The 18,144-nt window shown below is 43.0% G+C and overlaps 2 protein-coding genes across 4 annotated transcripts; both read right to left on the bottom strand.

Moving 5' to 3' along the window:
* Positions 1–1,379: 1,379 nt before the first annotated feature.
* Positions 1,380–4,652, bottom strand: LOC127769027 (deSI-like protein At4g17486). Of its 2 annotated transcripts, none has more exons than XM_052294720.1 (4): positions 4,226–4,652; positions 2,938–3,225; positions 2,781–2,861; positions 1,380–1,988 (listed from the first exon to the last, which is right to left on the bottom strand). In XM_052294720.1, the coding sequence occupies exons 1-4, from the start codon at positions 4,455–4,457 to the stop codon at positions 1,837–1,839; spliced, it is 753 nt and encodes a 250-aa protein (XP_052150680.1). In that variant the 5' UTR covers positions 4,458–4,652; the 3' UTR covers positions 1,380–1,836. The 2 variants fall into 2 exon arrangements, with proteins under 2 accessions (XP_052150680.1, XP_052150681.1); XM_052294721.1 differs by having other exon boundaries at positions 1,380–1,973; positions 4,226–4,638.
* Positions 4,653–5,684: 1,032 nt separating this feature from the next.
* LOC127766247 (plasma membrane ATPase 1-like) lies at positions 5,685–16,146 on the bottom strand. 2 transcript variants are annotated; one of them, XM_052291339.1, is made up of 20 exons: positions 15,788–16,146; positions 15,242–15,478; positions 14,983–15,120; positions 14,763–14,897; positions 14,458–14,637; positions 14,067–14,273; positions 13,828–13,947; positions 13,384–13,503; positions 12,863–12,985; positions 11,569–11,673; positions 11,342–11,486; positions 10,103–10,267; positions 9,803–10,041; positions 9,225–9,257; positions 8,652–8,733; positions 8,350–8,510; positions 7,759–7,971; positions 6,742–6,924; positions 6,493–6,662; positions 5,685–6,298 (listed from the first exon to the last, which is right to left on the bottom strand). In XM_052291339.1, the coding sequence occupies exons 1-20, from the start codon at positions 15,842–15,844 to the stop codon at positions 6,199–6,201; spliced, it is 2,913 nt and encodes a 970-aa protein (XP_052147299.1). In that variant the 5' UTR covers positions 15,845–16,146; the 3' UTR covers positions 5,685–6,198. The 2 variants fall into 2 exon arrangements, with proteins under 2 accessions (XP_052147299.1, XP_052147300.1); XM_052291340.1 differs by lacking the exon at positions 12,863–12,985.
* Positions 16,147–18,144: the final 1,998 nt, after the last annotated feature.

The raw sequence follows: 18,144 nt of genomic DNA, 5'->3' as shown, positions 1-18,144 counted from the left end.
CCGCGCGAGGGCGGGAGTAGGCGGCGCTGCCGGCGGTGGAGGGCGCCGGGTGGCTGAGACGGAGGCGGAGCAAGCGGCCAGCAGCGGGAGGCAGAGCTCGCCCGCGTAGGTTGCCGTGTAGGTTGAGGCGGCTGAGGAGCGTCGTCGTGGTGTACTGCTGCCTTGTCGTCATAAAACAAGCTTCTCTTCCCTCACCTTTTGCGTGGCCTCGTCTGCCCTTGTTCACCTCACCTCAGCTCGTCCCTCTGACTTTGATCTCGTCGTCCCGAGTTCACCGGACACGCCCACGTCCACCACGGCGGCGATGGAGGGCGCCGTGCTCTGTGCCGCCAACCACGCGTTGCTCACCCCCATCACCTTCCTCGACCGCGCCGCCCTCGTCTACCCCGACCACCCCGCCATCGTCGCCTCCTCCTCCGGACTCACGCGCACCTGGCGGGAGACGCGAGACCGCTGCCTCCGCCTCGCCGCCTCCCTCGCCGCCCTCGACGTCTACCGCCACCACGTGGTAAGATTGACCTCCGTTCGCTGCCGCCAATCAATACAGTAATTGGATTTTTCTCCCAAATCTCCCCCTTCTTCAATTTTTCATGCTAAAAAAAACCAAATCGCTTAGAATTTACTTGTTGAATCTTCTAATTTGGTTCCGAATTAGCAGCTGAGTGATTCGTATTTTCAGAAGAAATCGTTGCCTGGTTGGTTGTCTCTGTGTGCAGGTCGCGGTGTTCGCGTAGAATATTCCAGTGATGTGCGAGCTCCACTTCGGCATCCCAATGGCCAGCGCCATCATCTGCACGCTCAACTCCCGCCTCGACGCTTCCCGGCGCCCTCCGCCGCCGGCTCCCGCCCTCGCGTGGCCGCCACATTGGTGGGGTCCACTGACATTGGTGGGGTCCACTGACGTAGAGAGGGAGACATTGGGATAGAGTAGAGAGATAGAGAGGGGTGGAGAACTGACAGGTGGGGTCCACTGATTTTTTTTTTAAAAAATACTGACTGGACTGCCACGTGGACCCAAAACCACCCTGGATTGAATTAGGGGGATTATTTGTCCGGTTTCAATAGTTGAGGGTGTAGAATGTCTGGTTTTTGAGTTCGAGAGTATAATTCGATCGACCTCAATAGTTCGGAGGGGTAATTCATACTTTTTCCTAAAGTTAAAGACGGGATAAGAACGCACTTGCCATAAAGGAAAAAAGAAGATAAAAGAAGAGACAAAAGACAATAGGCAGGATAATGTATGCGCCCAACACTTCTTGTTGAATCAAAGCATAGCAAGCGATCTGTTTGGTTCGCCAACAATTAAGACGGCTACATTACTCCAGTAAAGCATCAGCCCTCTCAAACAATAGAGAGAGAGAGAGAGAGAGTAGCAGGCAGAACAACAACAGAGAGACGGACCGAACATCTATTCAACTTCCACAACTGCAAATCATTCATTTGTACAAACAAATCAGTTACACACAACAAAACAAAGCAGGAAGCCCACCTAGGTAACTCAAATGAAGTCAATCATTCTCCAACTAGTTACAGCATATACATACCACACTGTCAACGCACTCCTCCCCTCCCCTCCCCTCCCCTCTCTCAAAACAGCATATACTTATAATGGAAACATGGCCCTTCGCCACAGTTAGACAATCACATTCACTACCTCTAGTGTAAGACACACAGAATTACCATTCATGGATTATACATTCAACTATTCAAGGTTGACTGCCCACAGCATACCCCTCCTCCAGCCACATCGCCACTCAGCAAGAAATCATCAGATTGATCCTCAGAAAACAACCCCACAAGTAATACTTGAACTATATCAATGGAGAATACATGCAATTACAAGCTATCCCTGCCAGGAGTTAATATCTTATCTTTTGAAGATACAACATCGCTACTTGGGGTTATTAGAAGATGGTCTAAATCATCCGCATCACTTCCGTCAACAATGGATGCATTAGACTCCATATCATCATCTGTAGCAACAGAATCTTACCAATTACAAATGACAAGTTACAGTGTGTATAATTCACATCATATGTTCATATGGAAAACAGAATATGAAAATGGCAATTAAACTCACGGCCATGCTAGGTTTACCAAGATCTTCCATGATGTCTAACCATTCATAGAAAATACCGGTAGGATATATTAAATGGTTCCAAACTTGTAGAAATTATTGGCTCTAATAATAAGAAATTTAGTTCACTACTTGTGAAACGGTTAACGATTTGAATGTATTAGCAGAATGTTTTGATTAATTCGGTTAATCATTATAACTAAGATCGATTATTGGATTATATATGGAATATAAACAAAAGACTACAAGAGTAACTATACTGTTAGTCAGTCATAGCATGGCACTTCACTAACGTTAATTGCATAACTTTTGAGATGTTAAAACTCAAGCATATAAGAAACCTAACGCTCGAATATTAGGATGCAGCTAGATTACATCAAACCTCGGGAAAATATCTCCACTAATTCAACATCACGTTGGGAGGAAATGTGGTATAAATAAATGATTTGAGTATGACCAGCTAATGCAATGTTGATAGAGCCAACTAGAAGAACAAAAGGAGGAAGGAAGCATATGCCAATAATTTACCCAGGCAGTACAACCTAGAAAGGTCAACATCAAATCATGTGCTTGGACTGGTAGAAACATCTTAGGTAATTAATTTATATAAGCAGTCCAACCCAAAAATGGATGTGTGCAGGAAAATAAACAATTGAATCCATCCATACGCACTAACTGGGGGAGGGAGAGAGAGAGAGTTTACCAGGAAACTCGGGGGGATCGGTTACATCTTTGACAGCGGAAACCTTGATGCTTTCAGGCAGTACACAGTTGCAGAAAGAACCTGCGATCCCAGCAATAGTTTAGAATCATCAAAATCGAGGAACAATAGGTTATGAGTTTGTGTTGCAGAAGCAAACCTAATCTGGCAAGTCGATTGACCCATCCAGGAATTGGCTTTCCAGTCAGACGCTTGCAGATGTCTGCTGTAAAATGATTACAATTCTTTGCAATCAAATGATAAGTGTCCCCGTGATAATCCTCTGCAAGATCCTCTATGAAACTGCGGACTTCCGAACGAGACATATCAGTGGAACCCACGCACACGGAGCGTCTGAAGATAAAGCCAGGACAGCTTTTGGGCTCTACTTGGAAGACTCCGCTGGTTGGGTATTCATGGGCTCCAAACCCATACTCCATGCCATGCACTGCAAATGGTATTGGAGTTGTTAGGTGCTGATCCCTGGATGTCAAACCAAAAAAAAAGTAATGGTTGCAAAGCAAACATGGGAATTCTATGAGCAGCTAAGGCATCAGCAGACTGAAGACCTTAGAACAAATAACAGTTGGTCCAGCCCACAAGTAATATATAGCAAATGTGCTAGATACGTGTGTAGCAAAAGAAAAAAAGGGGGGGGGGGGGGTAAAAGTTGGATATAGCAAAGCAATACTGCTTAGGTTTGTGCCGTTTGTACTCCATTTGGAGACCAAATGAAGTCTCGATGAGGCGATTGAACAGCTGAGCTCACATACAGGCTGCGCGTAGAGAGCAGGGTTCGCAGAGCCAATGAAAGCCGATTGGTTTTCGCGGGTTTTCAATGTTTCGATGCGGATGGAAATCAATTTTCGGTTGGAATATTTGGTGGTTTTGACAAATTCAAATGGTAAACAGTAAACTCGATCAAAATGCAGGCAGAATTTTGTCCCAAAGCGTGATAAATCCGGTGGTCAACAAGTAATGTGAACCTTGCCTGGTAGAGAGTCGGACTTGGGGCATTGACAGGGTGTTAGGGTAAGTTGCACATGTTGTTTCTAATTAGAAGTAACGGTAGGCACACACAAGAATTGGTGGCGTGTGCCGTGTGGGGGGGGGGGGGGGGGGGGGGCTTATAGGATGTGGTGAATTGTAGAGCATGAGAATTGTTGGTTGGGATTAATAATAGTACAAGAGAAAGAAAAGAAAAGGGGGAAAATGGTACTAGTAAGGTAGTACTCCATAGTAGAAGAGCAAAGCAGGTCCCGAAGGAAGCAAGCAGCATACGGCATACGGCAAGGCATGTAGGTGTGGTGGTACCTCGATCCTGACCTATCTGGAGTACGCCTACTATACTACCAGGTTAGAGGTAGGGTCCCTGGCGGGGCGTGGCGTGGCGTAGAGAAGGTAAATCTACGCACAAGGAAGGGGGAAGGAGATAGAGTGATATAGACCTTCGATGCCGGAGTGGAAGATGCCGAGGCCGAACCAGTAGAGGTAGTGGTTGATTGGGGAGATGTCGTAGATGTTGAGGTACAGCTCCGCGCTGCTGCTGCTGCTGCTTTTTGGAGCAGGAGGAGGAGGGGCCAGCGGCGGCGGCGCCGGGGTGGGGGAGTTGAGGCGGTCCTTGGAGGCGGAGGCGGAGGAGGAGGCGGCGGAGGACCACGACGCCGGGAGCACCCGCATGGCGGGATCTGCGGCTCCTCCGGTGCTTCCCCCCCTGGGTTGCCTTTGCCTTCCAACACCAAGAAAGAGAGAGAAAGAAAGAGAAAAGAGAAAGGAAATGAAAGGAAGGTGACTCTGCTGCCGCCGGTGCCCGTCTACTACTCCTAGTTACTACCAGACCAGACCAGACCAGACGAGACCCGCTGCTGCTGCTTCTTTCTTTCTTTCGTCGCTCGCCGGCAACCCAACCCCTTCCTCCATCACCTCATCCAAACATAACTTCTCTTTATGCCACTAGTACCACTAGTACCAAATACCTGTCTCTATATGCCTCCATGTACATACAATCCACTCTTATAAATATATTTTCTAAACGTTTCATAATTAACTACTACTTTAGTCTAAAAATATAACAAATTTTTAGTACTATTAAACACGTTTAGTTTAAAGTCTTACGGATATCAATAGAGTTTAGATTCCGGATTTTCTAAAATTTGGTATGGTAGTAATGGCAAGAATGTGTTTGGGCCTGTTCACTTTGTTGCCAAAAAACTTAATTTTAGCATAGTTACCAAAATTTTGACAACTTGTCAAAATTTTGGCAGGATTTCTTGTATAGTTATCAAAATTTGGCAACAAACTAAATGTAGCCACTTTTTGGTAACTTTATCAAAATTTGGTAAGGTTAAAAATGACATCAAAGTGAACAGCCCCTTTGCTTCGTTGCCCTACCAAGATTTGGTAATGTTAAAATCTGATATGATTAAAAACAAGAAAGTGAATAAAGCCCTTAGCTCTACTTGTAATAACACATTAAGTTACAACATATCTCAACTCAGCTTGTTAACATGTACTAACACGTTAAACAAGAAACTTACTTAGCTCAACTTGTTAACATGCTCGACCTGGCTTGTTAACAATACTAGCTAGTACATGTTACACAAGGACTCAAAAGAAGCCACCTGTCAGTGGGCGCGCGGTTGTAAACTTTGTGGCACGTACGCCTACAACTTATCAACAATGGACTTGTAGTTTAACGCATGACGAGCTAAGCTAGCTTGAGAGGACACATTAAACTGCTAATACATATTCAGATTCGTAGTAATAAAAAATATCTGGTTTCTTATATTCTGAAATAGAGGGAGTAGTACTTATATTAGCTGGTTCAATAGATAAAGTTTACAAGCATGGCAACAACTACTTACTGTATATGATTAAATTGATCAAAGTGTGTGTTAGGTCTACCTCAAAGTACAGGTTGACATTGAAAAATGGCGTGGACAGGCACTACGCATCACTACTACAAGAGTATGCGTACCCGCATTATACTAACCTAAGCAACCTGCAGACTCATACAGAGAGAAACAACAGGAGCTAGGTTTGTTTATTAATGTGGTGTACTTGTACCCCACTATGGTATGGCTAGGCTAGCTACAGCAAAGACCACTGACTGATGGATCATCCAAAAACAAAAGGAGGAACTGATGGTCCAAAAACTTAATAATACCATTATACTCTATATTAGGTGTCAACGTTACCTGCCTCATGGTCTCATGGACTACTACTAGTAGTATAGTAGTACATGCAAAGATCTGAGTGAGGTACAATAAATCCAACTTTATTACGAGGAGAGTAAATGTTCGATCCACATGCAATAAACCAAATGGGATGGGAAAGGAAAATACTAAACAATACTACTGTCTAGAGAGTAAGATCGATGTTCAGAGATGGCATAATGCATAATGCATTGTCGTGTTGTAGGTTAAACAGTGTAGTGTTGATTGTTGACATCCTCCAAGTCGATTCCTTTCAGTTTAGCCACAGATTCCACCTTTCCTTTCAGAGTGTGCAATTCCCTCAACCTGTGGAAACAAATGTCACTCAATTTTATTTTTGTTTTGAAAGAGATGTCGGTCATTTCGTGAGCAGCAGATCGAGCATATGCAATTGAAGAAAGACTCCCATATATATATATATATATATATATACACACACACACACACACACATACATATATATATATATATATATATATATACATAACGACTTAACTGACCTTGTAATCTCAGCACGCCGTCTGGCCTCTTCAGCCATTTGGTTGAGCTCCGTTGATGCAGCTTTCTCCCGGCTTGCAGCAGACTGCAGCCCGTGTAGTGTGCGCTGCTCGTGTGCCCAAGCAACCACGCGAGCTTCCCTTCCGAAATCTTTCCGGTTTGTAAAAGCTACCTGAAAATGATGGGCAACTCAAGCTTCATGCTGCAGCCTGCAGCACAGAGAGGTACTAGTACTAAGTATATGCACTAACCTTGTTATCAATGACAAGGTTCCAGGCTTTCCCACTAAGGCCATATCGCACGGCGAATTTCATTGGGTCTAGCAAAAGGTAGACAACAATGTTGTACACCCAAATAGCCCCTGCCCAGCGCCAACCGATACCTCTGATGCTAGCAACCTCCCAGGTGGCAATGGCAGCTAACACAGTGGCAATCTGCATTAGAAAAATCAAGCACCCTCATTTGTTACACAAAAAATTTACACTAACTGCAAAAATTACATTCCAAATAGACTTCTCATAAATCCACTCCAAATGAATCTTTTCACACGCGCTAGTATATATATAGCAGTTGGAAGAAACATAGCGTTCGATGAAAAACTGAATCTTAGTCTGCACCAGTCATGGTAATCTCACTCAAGACTGTGGCAAGAGTCCACGTTGGAATCTGGACGACATGAACTACAGGCGACAAGTCTACAACTAGCTTAGCCCCGCGAATGGCCAATTGAAACCTCGAAAGGAAGGGGCCAAGTATGATTCACTCTCTTCCTCAGTTGGCAATTTAATGGCATGTTGCATAAATCAAGCTTCATAAAACACAAAAAAGGTGTTGCCCTAATCAGTAGTAATATCAATCATCTTGTGACAAACATGTAAAAATGCTCTTCTTATCATTAATTTTGATGACTTTGGTGTCATCGCTGGACAGAGTTTTTTTTTTTTCAAAAAAACTGGACACGTAACGTGTGACTGAGCACCATCATTCTTGTGACAAACATGTAAAAATGCTCTTCTTATCATTAATTTTGATGACTTTGGTGTCATCGCTGGACAGAGTTTTTTTTTTTTTTTTTTACAAAAAAACTGGACACGTAACGTGTGACTGAGCACTATCATTCCATAAAGCATGCAGTTTTAAGATGTGCTGCGCGAGTGCTCAGTATAGGATAAAGTGACTACATTATCATCCTATCAACAAAAAATAGCTATTATAAACTGCAATAAAACACTGATAAATGAAAATTATAGGAATAAACAAGAACTCACCAGCTGAGCTATGACAAATGCAGCCATAAGCAGGAGGCCAGGTCTCTCTAAGAAGGACCAACCTCTGGAACGTGTAACAAATATCAAAGCCTGACTAATGGTGCTCACTTGAAGGTAAACTGCAGAAGCCAATTTCTCTGTGTTCCTTGCCACCAATTCATTGTCTGTGGTGTCAACCTTGTTTATGTTCAGAGTGTCTACATTGAAAAGGTGCTGCAAGTAATGTGGAAAATACAAGTGAGTTTTGCTCAGGACAGCTAATTCTGTTGGAAAAGTAGAAATACATATAACTGGAAAGCATAAAGATAAGGTACCTCCGAAAATGCTGTATAAGTAACAGAAAGGACAAGAAAATTAGTTGATAAGCTGATATTCTAGTATTACTATGTATTTTAGGCACGGTTGACATCAAATACCATAATCCCAAATAAAGAGTTTCATCTCTGTTTTTTTTTTCAAAAAGGTACTAGCTCATCCATCATGCTAGATGTCTAAAATGATCAATATACAAGCATGCAAAATATATAAAGAAATGTCTTGCCATCAAAAGAGGTACATAAAGGACCGCATTAGTGAAGCAATGGTATTCACCACAAAAAACTGTGTCTTGTAGGCTGCCCAAAAGAACAACACAGTGGTTACAGCCAGATAAGCCCCAATAATCACTCCAGTTGCAAATATCTCTGTTAGCTTCCAACTGTCTGGATAGGGAGATGGTTTAACCTTATCTTTGGATATAGTCATTATGGTTCCTGAGTAGCAGATATCATTGGAAACAAAGAAACGAAAATTCATTGAGCAATAACATCTATGATGATAGGACAATAGGAGTCTGTCCTGTTTTTGGTAATAAAATTAACCTCTATGATGAGTGCAGACAGCAATGTTCTTACCATCATTAAGAATAGCTATCACAAGAACCAAAAATGGAGGAAAATCAAATTTCCAAAAGCATGCCAAGAGCAAAAAACCAAGCTGCAAAGATTAGATTGAATCAGTGAGGTAAATATCAAGCTTGATACTACAACTTGTATATACTTGTACTAATCGGTCGTAATTGTAGAAGAAGTAGAATAGATGCCTCACACAAAGTGTGGAGGTGAAAACTCATATATATAGCTGAGTTACAGTTAGTGATACAAAAGACCAAGAGTTACACTTAATGCTAGTGCTGAGTTTACACTAAATGCTATAAGTTACATAAGCCCAAAAGTCTAGAAGAGAAACAGTCTAAGGATTAATAAATAATCCTAATACCCGCCCGCAGTTGCAGCGGGAGGATCACGAACGCAAAGACTGGACCGAAAGTCAGTAAATAACTGAACCGGTAAGCCTTTGGTCATGATGTCCGCAAATTGGTGCGATGAAGGGACGTGACGCACCCTTGGTAAACCAGACGAATGACAAAGTGTAAGCAGTAGAGTTATAAATACAGAATAAGAACACGGTAGGCAACACAAACTTACCACAATACGTACAGTTATAGATACAGCGTATATCTGCAAAAGGTGTCAGAAATGGTTAGAGCATCTGCCCGCTTCCTTTTTGACAGAATGAAATACAGCTTTCTTTAAAACATGAAAAAGGAAGCGGCGCTTTTCTCTTCTAAAAGAAAGCATAACTCCAATATGTTCAAGATTTGGAAGAACGATATTCAAGAAAGAAATACACAGATGCAAAGCACATGACCGTTAACTCTGAAACAGGTAGGTAGGATCCAAAAACCCACTAGGCGGAATTGGTTGGGATCTCAGCGGATGTGAAATGAAAATTCAGGTCCTAAGGTACCAATGCATCTTATACAGTATAAGAGAACCAAAGTTAATTCATGATTTAATTTCTTAAGTTTTCATCCCAGGAATACTTCTACTTTCGTACACTTCATTTTTTGTTTGCTGCCCACTAGTTTGCTACCAAATAAAACCATTAAATAGTGGAAAATATTTAATTGAATCGTGCATGATGCCCCATTGTCCATAAAAGATAGATGAGTAGGGTAGCAAGTTAGAATTGGCAAAAAAAATGCATTTAAATGCAAACTTACCGTATAATTTTTCATTCTTTGGAAAATTGCCCGGCTGGTCAACACAGCACTGATAATGACACTCAATCCAGGTTCCGTCAGAACTATGTCAGAGGCACTTCTAGCAGCATCCGTTGCATCAGCCACAGCAATCCCAATGTCTGCTTTCTTCAGTGCAGGTGCATCATTAACTCCATCTCCAGTCATCCCACATATGTGCTTTCTAGCTTGCAGCCTCTGCACAATTTCATATTTGTGCTCTGGAAGGAAAACAAGTTAGAGCGACAGACATTAACAATGAGATAGAAAATTAATCTGTACCTGGGAATACTCCAGCAAATCCGTCTGCTTGCTCAATCAGCTCGTCCACTGGTAGGACAGCGATATCACCATCTTTTCTGTCACCCAGCAAAGATGAAGAAGGGTACATGTTTGTGCCCATTCCTAACCTCCGGCCTGTCTCCTTACCAATAGCCAACTGATCACCTGAAAATATTTCCAACAAACCACATTGATAATGACAGAGTCCAGGATGTATCAGCAATTCTGCAATGTAGATAATGAATTACAGAGGATACTCAAGATAGATTAAGGGAAAGGGGGCATCTGAGGTGTTGGCTAAGCACAGTTATTACAGATTTACAGTGCTACTACTATCCCTAAGGGTGTAGATCAGCAGAACGGCCCAGTTTGGAACACATGAATTTCAAATTAAAAAATAACGCACATACGTATCCAGTTTAGGGTGTAAATTCAAAGCAGTCAATGAATGTAAATTAATGTGGCCTTTTAGGCTTAAGTCATAGTCTTCAAAGTACTGTTTTAATCCTTAACTTCCTCTTGATGTTACAGTACACACAAAATATTATTTTTTGAAAGAAAACAGTAGAGGAGGTGAAATTGCATTATATTTTTAAAAATTTTAGATAATGGGCAAGAAATACCAAAAGTAAAAGAACAAAAACTATATAGTATGAAAGTTGATTAATCATCTAATACCAAATTATATGGTCAGTCCTGGTATTGCTTAATTTTCTTACATATTGATGTTTAATTGCGAGTTTTAGGATGAACTATGTGCTAAGGAACCTTTCATTCTTTAGATGTTTAGCTTTGTTGTACTACAGGTGCATCACAAGACCCATAAGAACTATGCTTGATATCCACTGTCCATGTACCTTCCAACTGCCATGGAGACTGTTATAGATAGTTGTTCCATTTCACCAAAATGGGAAACACTCAAACAATGTGCTGTTATACAAGGATTTACTCTCCTTGTGTGAATATTCGGAAGTGTTCTTCCTAATTATTCTGAAGCTCAAAATAGCTAAGCAATCCTGAGAACAGATTTGTGATGCACAGCACAACTACTAGGTGTACTGTGTAGATCAACACTTTAGGGTTTTTTTTTGTAACATCAGGGTATATAAGAAGTTAAACTTCAGATTGATTGCTATGGTGCACACAGCCACTGAGGAGGTCAATAAAGGGAGAAAAACAATCAGTCCATTGTCAAAAGACGTGACTATTCCAGTGCCATAAAGTAATTGCTTCAAGCACCTGTGATCATTTTTACACTAACTCCAAGGTCAAGAGCTCTGCGTATGGTTTCAGCACTATCATGACGAGGAGGATCAAAGAGTGGGAGAAGACCAACGAATTGCCAAGGTCCACCTGGACTTTCCTTTGTCCCTTCAGGTACTTCCTGCATGATCAAGATCCAAAAGATTTAGCTATTTTTTTAGATAAATGGACCAGCTGACCAGTAGCAACTAGCTGTTAATCACCTGATAGGCAACAGCGAGCGACCGAAGCCCTCTCCCAGCAAAATTTCCAATTACATGATGGACCTTTCTTTCAATCTCACATTTATTTGATGCCAAGTTCAAGATCTGCAGAGCTCCAAATGAAATCTCAGACCTCATCATATCTAATCATCTTCACCATTTATTTTCAACAAGAAATATACCAAATAGAACAGAGCTGAATAAACAAAAAATAACCAGCAGAACCATTTGGACTAAAATAGAATTATGTACATAAAGTCATAAATTAGAACAACGGATAAAAACAAGATATATTCCTGTGACTGAAGGCAGTTCAGCGGATGCTAAAAATATATATTAAGCACATAAGATGTTACAGAAAAATCTACAGTGCTATATTATATTTTTCTATACAAAGATTATTACATAAATAATTAATCAAAATGCATCAAATAAATTTCACACACAAAAAAAAGTTGTAAACTGTAACTGTAAGTACCACAATATCTAATTACTTGTACATGAACATTTTTCAACTATCCGATTTCTGTATTTTTGATATGACTAGCAAAAATGCATGTACATTGCAATAGGTAAAAACAATTTTCACGATTGATAAAAACTCTGTTAATTTAAATGACAAACCGAAACAAAACAATGACAAAACAAAGTCAGAATCATATATATCACTGAAACCGTTGTGCTTGTTTCATGCGTCATCACACGAAGAATCCCTTTATGTAAACCTTTTCATAGCCTCATAAATCGATCGGGTGACTATTCCATAAGTTGACTCATGTGTATTTTGTTATACCTCATCGACTAAAGATTGAAATTAATATTATCCAATTAGTGAATTTTTTTTTACTTGAGATGGAAAGTATTTGCAAAGTGACAAACTTGCCACATACACACCTTAACCAATGATAATTTCAAAAGGAAAATATTTATGACGAGAAAAATTTGGAAGAGAAATCAAAGAGAAAAAAAAAAGATAAAAGGAGATCGGAAGGAGAGGGAGAGGATCAGGATGATTGGGGAAAAAAAAGGAGTAAAAGAAAAAAGAAAAAAAAGACAGCGATTGGGGGAGGGGCACACGCGGCCCCAAGTGGAGGCGGGGCGGTGGGATGGTGTGGGCCTGTTGGGTTGGGCTGGGAGGGGGTGTTTAATAGTTATTCCAGACTCACGTTGAATTGGATACAAGCGACATACAACCAACTCAAACACAGATGACGTACCAAACTTCCAGCGGAAACATCTTCAAATTTTTAATAGTAGAGATAAGAATTTGATTATTATCAGAGTCAATCTATACCTGTTCAGGAGCACCTTTGCTAACCCTGTGCATTTTACCCTCAGCATCTAAGTATGTGAGAGCTGTCCTTTTATCTGTTGGGTTAAATGGAAGGAAATGAACTTCTTGAATGCCAGCTCGCGCCTAGCAGCAGACAGAAGAGAATAAAACAGAAGTGTATAGGAAAGTTAAGTTGACCATAAACTAGAAATGCCTAACAATATGACTCATTGTCATAGGATAACATTATATCGGCCTTGTAACAACGAACCAGAAAATTAATTATAGATAGAGCAAAAGGAACACTTGAGTTGTAAACTTGAGTTAACAGATGATTGATGCCAACCCCAGCTGTAAAATCATATGATAGTTGAAAGCCACTATATGTCTAGATCAAACTACAATGGGGATAATTCCAAAGAACAGGATGATATAGACATTGTTCCTCAGTGCACATTTGTTAGTTCGAGTGAGATAGGTAGAAGTGAGTCACTGGAATGGGTAATTCTTTTGAAGGAAATCAGCAGACAAGAGTTTTGTACCTCTTTTGGATCTGGTAACATGGAAACAATAGCAAAATCAATAGCATCTTGATTTTCCAATCTTGAAGCCCTTGCAGCCATCAATACAACATCGTCCTTCTCAATGCCTTTTTCAAAAACCTACAAATAAATGTTGGTGCAATGCCATCAATAGTCAGTGCGAAGGGTCAGCATGGATTAAAAAATTAAAACCATGCTCATGGTCATTTATTGATAAAGGTCACAATCATTGTAAGAGAAATCATTTCAGAGCTGAAACTGCATTAAAATGCTTGCTTTCCATATCTCATTTCAATTGGGCCACACACGCAGAAGGGAAGGTGGGGGTAGGTGCTTCGTTTGAAAATGTTAGCTCAGTAGGTGGTTAATGAATGAACTAGGCATAAGGGACAAAATTGAAATTACAGCTACGAAAATATAACATGCCAAAAGAACCCATACAACCTCAATTAAATTTTTGTCAACACTCAGTTTGTTGAGTGTCAATGTTCCAGTCTTGTCACTACAAAGGACATCCATTCCAGCCATTTCCTCTATTGCTGTCATTCTCTTGGTAATAGCACCCTGTAAACAATAAAAAGGAAGTAGTCACTTCTAAAATGCTGTTCAATTCGTTGGTAGCCAGAGTTCTTTTCATGGGGCATGGTAACCAGAGAATTCTGGCCATCTGTGTATAGGCATACCTGCTGTGCCAGTTTGTGTGATCCAATGGCCATAGTAACAGAAAGAACTGTAGGCATGGCGATTGGAATCCCACCAATAAGAAGCACAAGAAGATTATCAACAATCTGGCGGTATTTCCTTTCATGAACAGCGTACATTACAAGTAACTCAATAACCATTCCGGCAGCAATTGAACAAATACAGAAGTTCCCAATCGAAGTCAGAACCTGGAAAACATCCACGATGGCAGCCAAGATCATGACATTGGCAACAGAAGTTACAGTTTGTATCCTAATGAATACACAGTCAGATGTGGTGAAACATGATACAGGAAAAAACATGGTGAGACAGGAAACAAAATATAAACTTATGCCAGACCAATTGAAGAGACATTGTTTGCTGAAGACTCACCTTTTGAAAGTGACCAACGTGAGTAGTTGATTCAACGAGATGGGCTGCTTTTCCAAAGAAAGTATGAATTCCAGTGGCAATAACAACTGCTTCTATTTCACCTTGCTTACAGGTTGAACCAGAGTAAATTCCATCTCCAGGATGCTTAGTTACAGGTAGCGATTCACCCGTAAGTGCAGACTGCAAATTAAGTGATACATTGTGGTGTTGTTATTGCTGCATATTTTTGTAGCGGAGTTATTCCTCTTAGCAGAATTGAGCGACAGTCCTAGATGCAAAGGAGAAGGCTGAGCTGCCAGAAAAACCTGATCAATCTTGAGCGGATCTCCCTCGAGAAGGCGTGCATCTGCAGGAATGATGTCCCCGAGTTTTACGCTGATTATATCGCCCGGAACCAACAAGGATGCATCTAATTCATCCCAGGTTCCATCACGTAAAACCTAGAAATAAGTTAAATTCAATTAACTAGTAGAATGATTTATGAATTGGAAGTCCAGCTGTCCAGGTAAGTAGAGGTATACGCACCTTAGCTTTTGGTGCCAGGCGAGCCATCAGTGCAGCGGCAGCATTGCCAGCGTTATTTTCCTCCATGAAGCTAATGGTAGAGTTGATAAAGAGTAGCAGTACAATTCCAACGAAGTCGTGGTAGTCTATGCGCATTCTCTGCGTGGTTGGTTTATTGATGGTTGCACTTGCAATTAGAAGCAGCTAATCTAGGTAGGTAGTGTATACTCTATAGTTGTCCAAAATCAATAAGAAGAGTGGATGATGATGAAGAATATACCTTTCCCCTGGCATCTCTTCCTCCGTGTGCGAGGGCGATAGCCATGATGGCTGCCGCCTCCATGACCCAGGAAAGCGGGTTCCACATAAAGCCGAGGAACTTGAGCAGTTTGCTTTCCTGCTTCTCCTCGAGCTTGTTGTAGCCGAAGGAGTGGATCCTCTGCTGGGCAGCCTCGGAGGTGAGACCCTCGCGCGTGCATTTTAGGTGATCCAACACCTCCTCCACAGGGATGTGCTCCTGCGATCGATGCGAGTTCAATTAACTGCGTCCATCATATTAGTATATCTTTTTTTTTGGTAGCAATCAATCCAAAACACAATGCATGCTAATCCACTATACTGAGATGAGATGGAATCGATTCGATTGCATTATAAGTATTATACTACATTATAACCCAAAACTAATGCCCGCATGTTAATCCACTCAACTCAACTCCACTCCACAGAGATGGAATCGATCACTAGATAATTAAATTAAATAGGAGAATAATATCCTATTTTATTATATTATAAAGGGGAAAGAAGAAGGAGGAGGTAGATGAGCAACCAGGTCGACGGTCTCCTTGGTGATGGCATCCATGGCATTGGCAACCTCCATTAGCATTCATCTATAAACGGGGCGGGGAGGGGCGGCGGAGGAGGAGAGAGGTGGAGGCAGCGGGGAGCGCGGCGGATATAAAGAGAATGGAGGCGGCGGCGATCGAGAGGGATCCCCTCTCCTCCTCCTGCGATGGCCATCGGGCTTGACGACCCAACAACAAGGCAATCGCGCCTAGTCTAGTCCGTCTCTCTCTCTCTCTCTCTCTCGCCGCCTACACTGTCTCTTCTTCCGCCTCCATCTCCATCTCTCTCGCCTCTGCCTCTGCCTCCTCCACTGCGCAGTCCTCGTCTACTCTAGCCCTTTTCCTCCTCGTCTCTCCCATCTTTTGAGCCCGCTTGAAGGTACGGTAATGATTGATTTTTTTATAACTAATATTGTATAAACGAATGGATTCAATATTAAAGTCCTAAAGTACATTTTAAATAATATTGCAATAAATCTATATATTATAATGTTTTTACATATACAATAAAAGTAGTGAAAGTATTTTGCAACATATATGTTTATTTCATCAAAATATAATCATAATACGGAAATGCTACATACCGGGATCCCGTCGGGACGGGATCCTTCGTCCTGCTTGCCTATCCAAAGAGAAGCGAGAGCTGAGCGCCTAAGCTGTGGAGATCGCTGCCGCCTGTCCGTGAGGACCTTCGGCGTGGTTGGGGAAGAAGACCCGCTCGGCGAGAGGAGGACGCGGCCGCCGGCGACGAGCCCTGCGCAGTAAGCTCCTGCTACATCGAGGACCTCGTTTGCGTCGCGTCGAGGCAGCAGCACATCGTGGCCAAGCCGCCGGCGGGGGATACATCAACGAAGAGAGGAGGGGCATCGGTGGCCGGAGCCAGGGAACGAAGTGACGGTGGTGGCCGCCTAGCCGGAGCTAGGGAAGGGAGGGGCGGCGGTGGCGGTAGCCGGATCCGGGGGACGGAGCGGCGGCGGTGGCCGGAGCCAGGGGAGGAAGGGGCAAGGCGGCGGCGGTGGCTAGAGCCAGGGGAGATTGGGGGCGGTAGTGGTTGTCGGCGTTGGTGCCGGGTAGGTGTTCGGTTTCTGATACGCAGTAGAAATCACCTGATATCTAGTAAGTATCGTCTGATACCTCATAGGTACACTTGATACTTTGCAAGTATCACCTTCTACGTGGTAAGAATCATATGATACCTTACAAGTATCACCTGATACTTCACAAGCATCACATGATACGTGATAGGAATCGCCTAATACCTTATAGGTATCAAGTATCACCTGATACCTCGCAAGTATCGCCTGATACTGGTAAGGTATCAGGACCTGATACCTAACATGTATCAGGTATAACCATCAAGTATCAGGCGATTCCTACCACGTATTAGGTGATACTTGCAAGGTATCATGCGATTCTTACCACGTATCAGGTGATACTTGTGAGGTATCATGCGATTCTTACCACATAGATGGTGATACTTGCCTGATACCTAGCCGGTTTCATGTCCTGATACCTAGCCGGTATCGGGTGATACCTACCAGGTATCATGCGATTCTACCACGCATCAGGTATCAGACGATTCCTATCACGTATCAGGCGATACTCGCGAGGTATTATGTGATACCTATTAGGTATCGCGCGATTTCTACGATGTATCGGGATGATACTTGCGAGGTATCAGATGATACTTACTAGATATCAGGAGCTGGGCGTCGAGGTGTCGTCGTCGGCGGCCGCGTCCTCCCTCGTCCACGGTCCACACCGAACCCGATCCTCGTCGCTGGCAGCCGCATCTTTCCCCGTCCACGGTCCACATCGGAGCTCGTCGCTGGCGACCGCATCCTCCGTTTGGAGCTCGTCACCGGCGGCCGCGTCCGTCGTCCACGCCTCAACCCGCGGCCGCGTTCTCCACGCCGGCGCTGCCGCCATCACCACGCAGGATCCTCTGCCGTCCATGCCCCACACTGGTGCTCGGCGCCGGCGCCGTCTCTATCACCACGCAGGATCCTCCGCCGTCCATGTGACCATGTCCCACGCTGGAGCTCGCCGGTGGCCGTGTCCTCCACGCCGGAGCTCGTCGCCGGCGGCCGCGTCCTCCACGCCGAAGCTTGTCGTCGGCGCCGCTGGAGCTCGTTGTCGGTGCCGCCGGCGTCAGCTCGTCTACGCTCGCTGCTCCCACGGTGGCCCATGCTCCCCTGTCTCAGGGAGGTGAAGAGGGAGCGATCCCGTTGGGACAGTATCCCAACGGGATACCGGTATATAGCAGCTCCCATCATAATAATGTGATATCTTGTTATAAATATTTTATTGTAACAAATATAATGGTGTAATCAGATAAGTA

Source organism: Oryza glaberrima, chromosome 3 (assembly GCF_000147395.1).
Source record: "Oryza glaberrima chromosome 3, OglaRS2, whole genome shotgun sequence".
NCBI lineage: Eukaryota > Viridiplantae > Streptophyta > Magnoliopsida > Poales > Poaceae > Oryza > Oryza glaberrima.
Note: the sequence above shows the minus strand (reverse complement) of the source record. Positions and strands in the feature narration are given on the sequence as shown.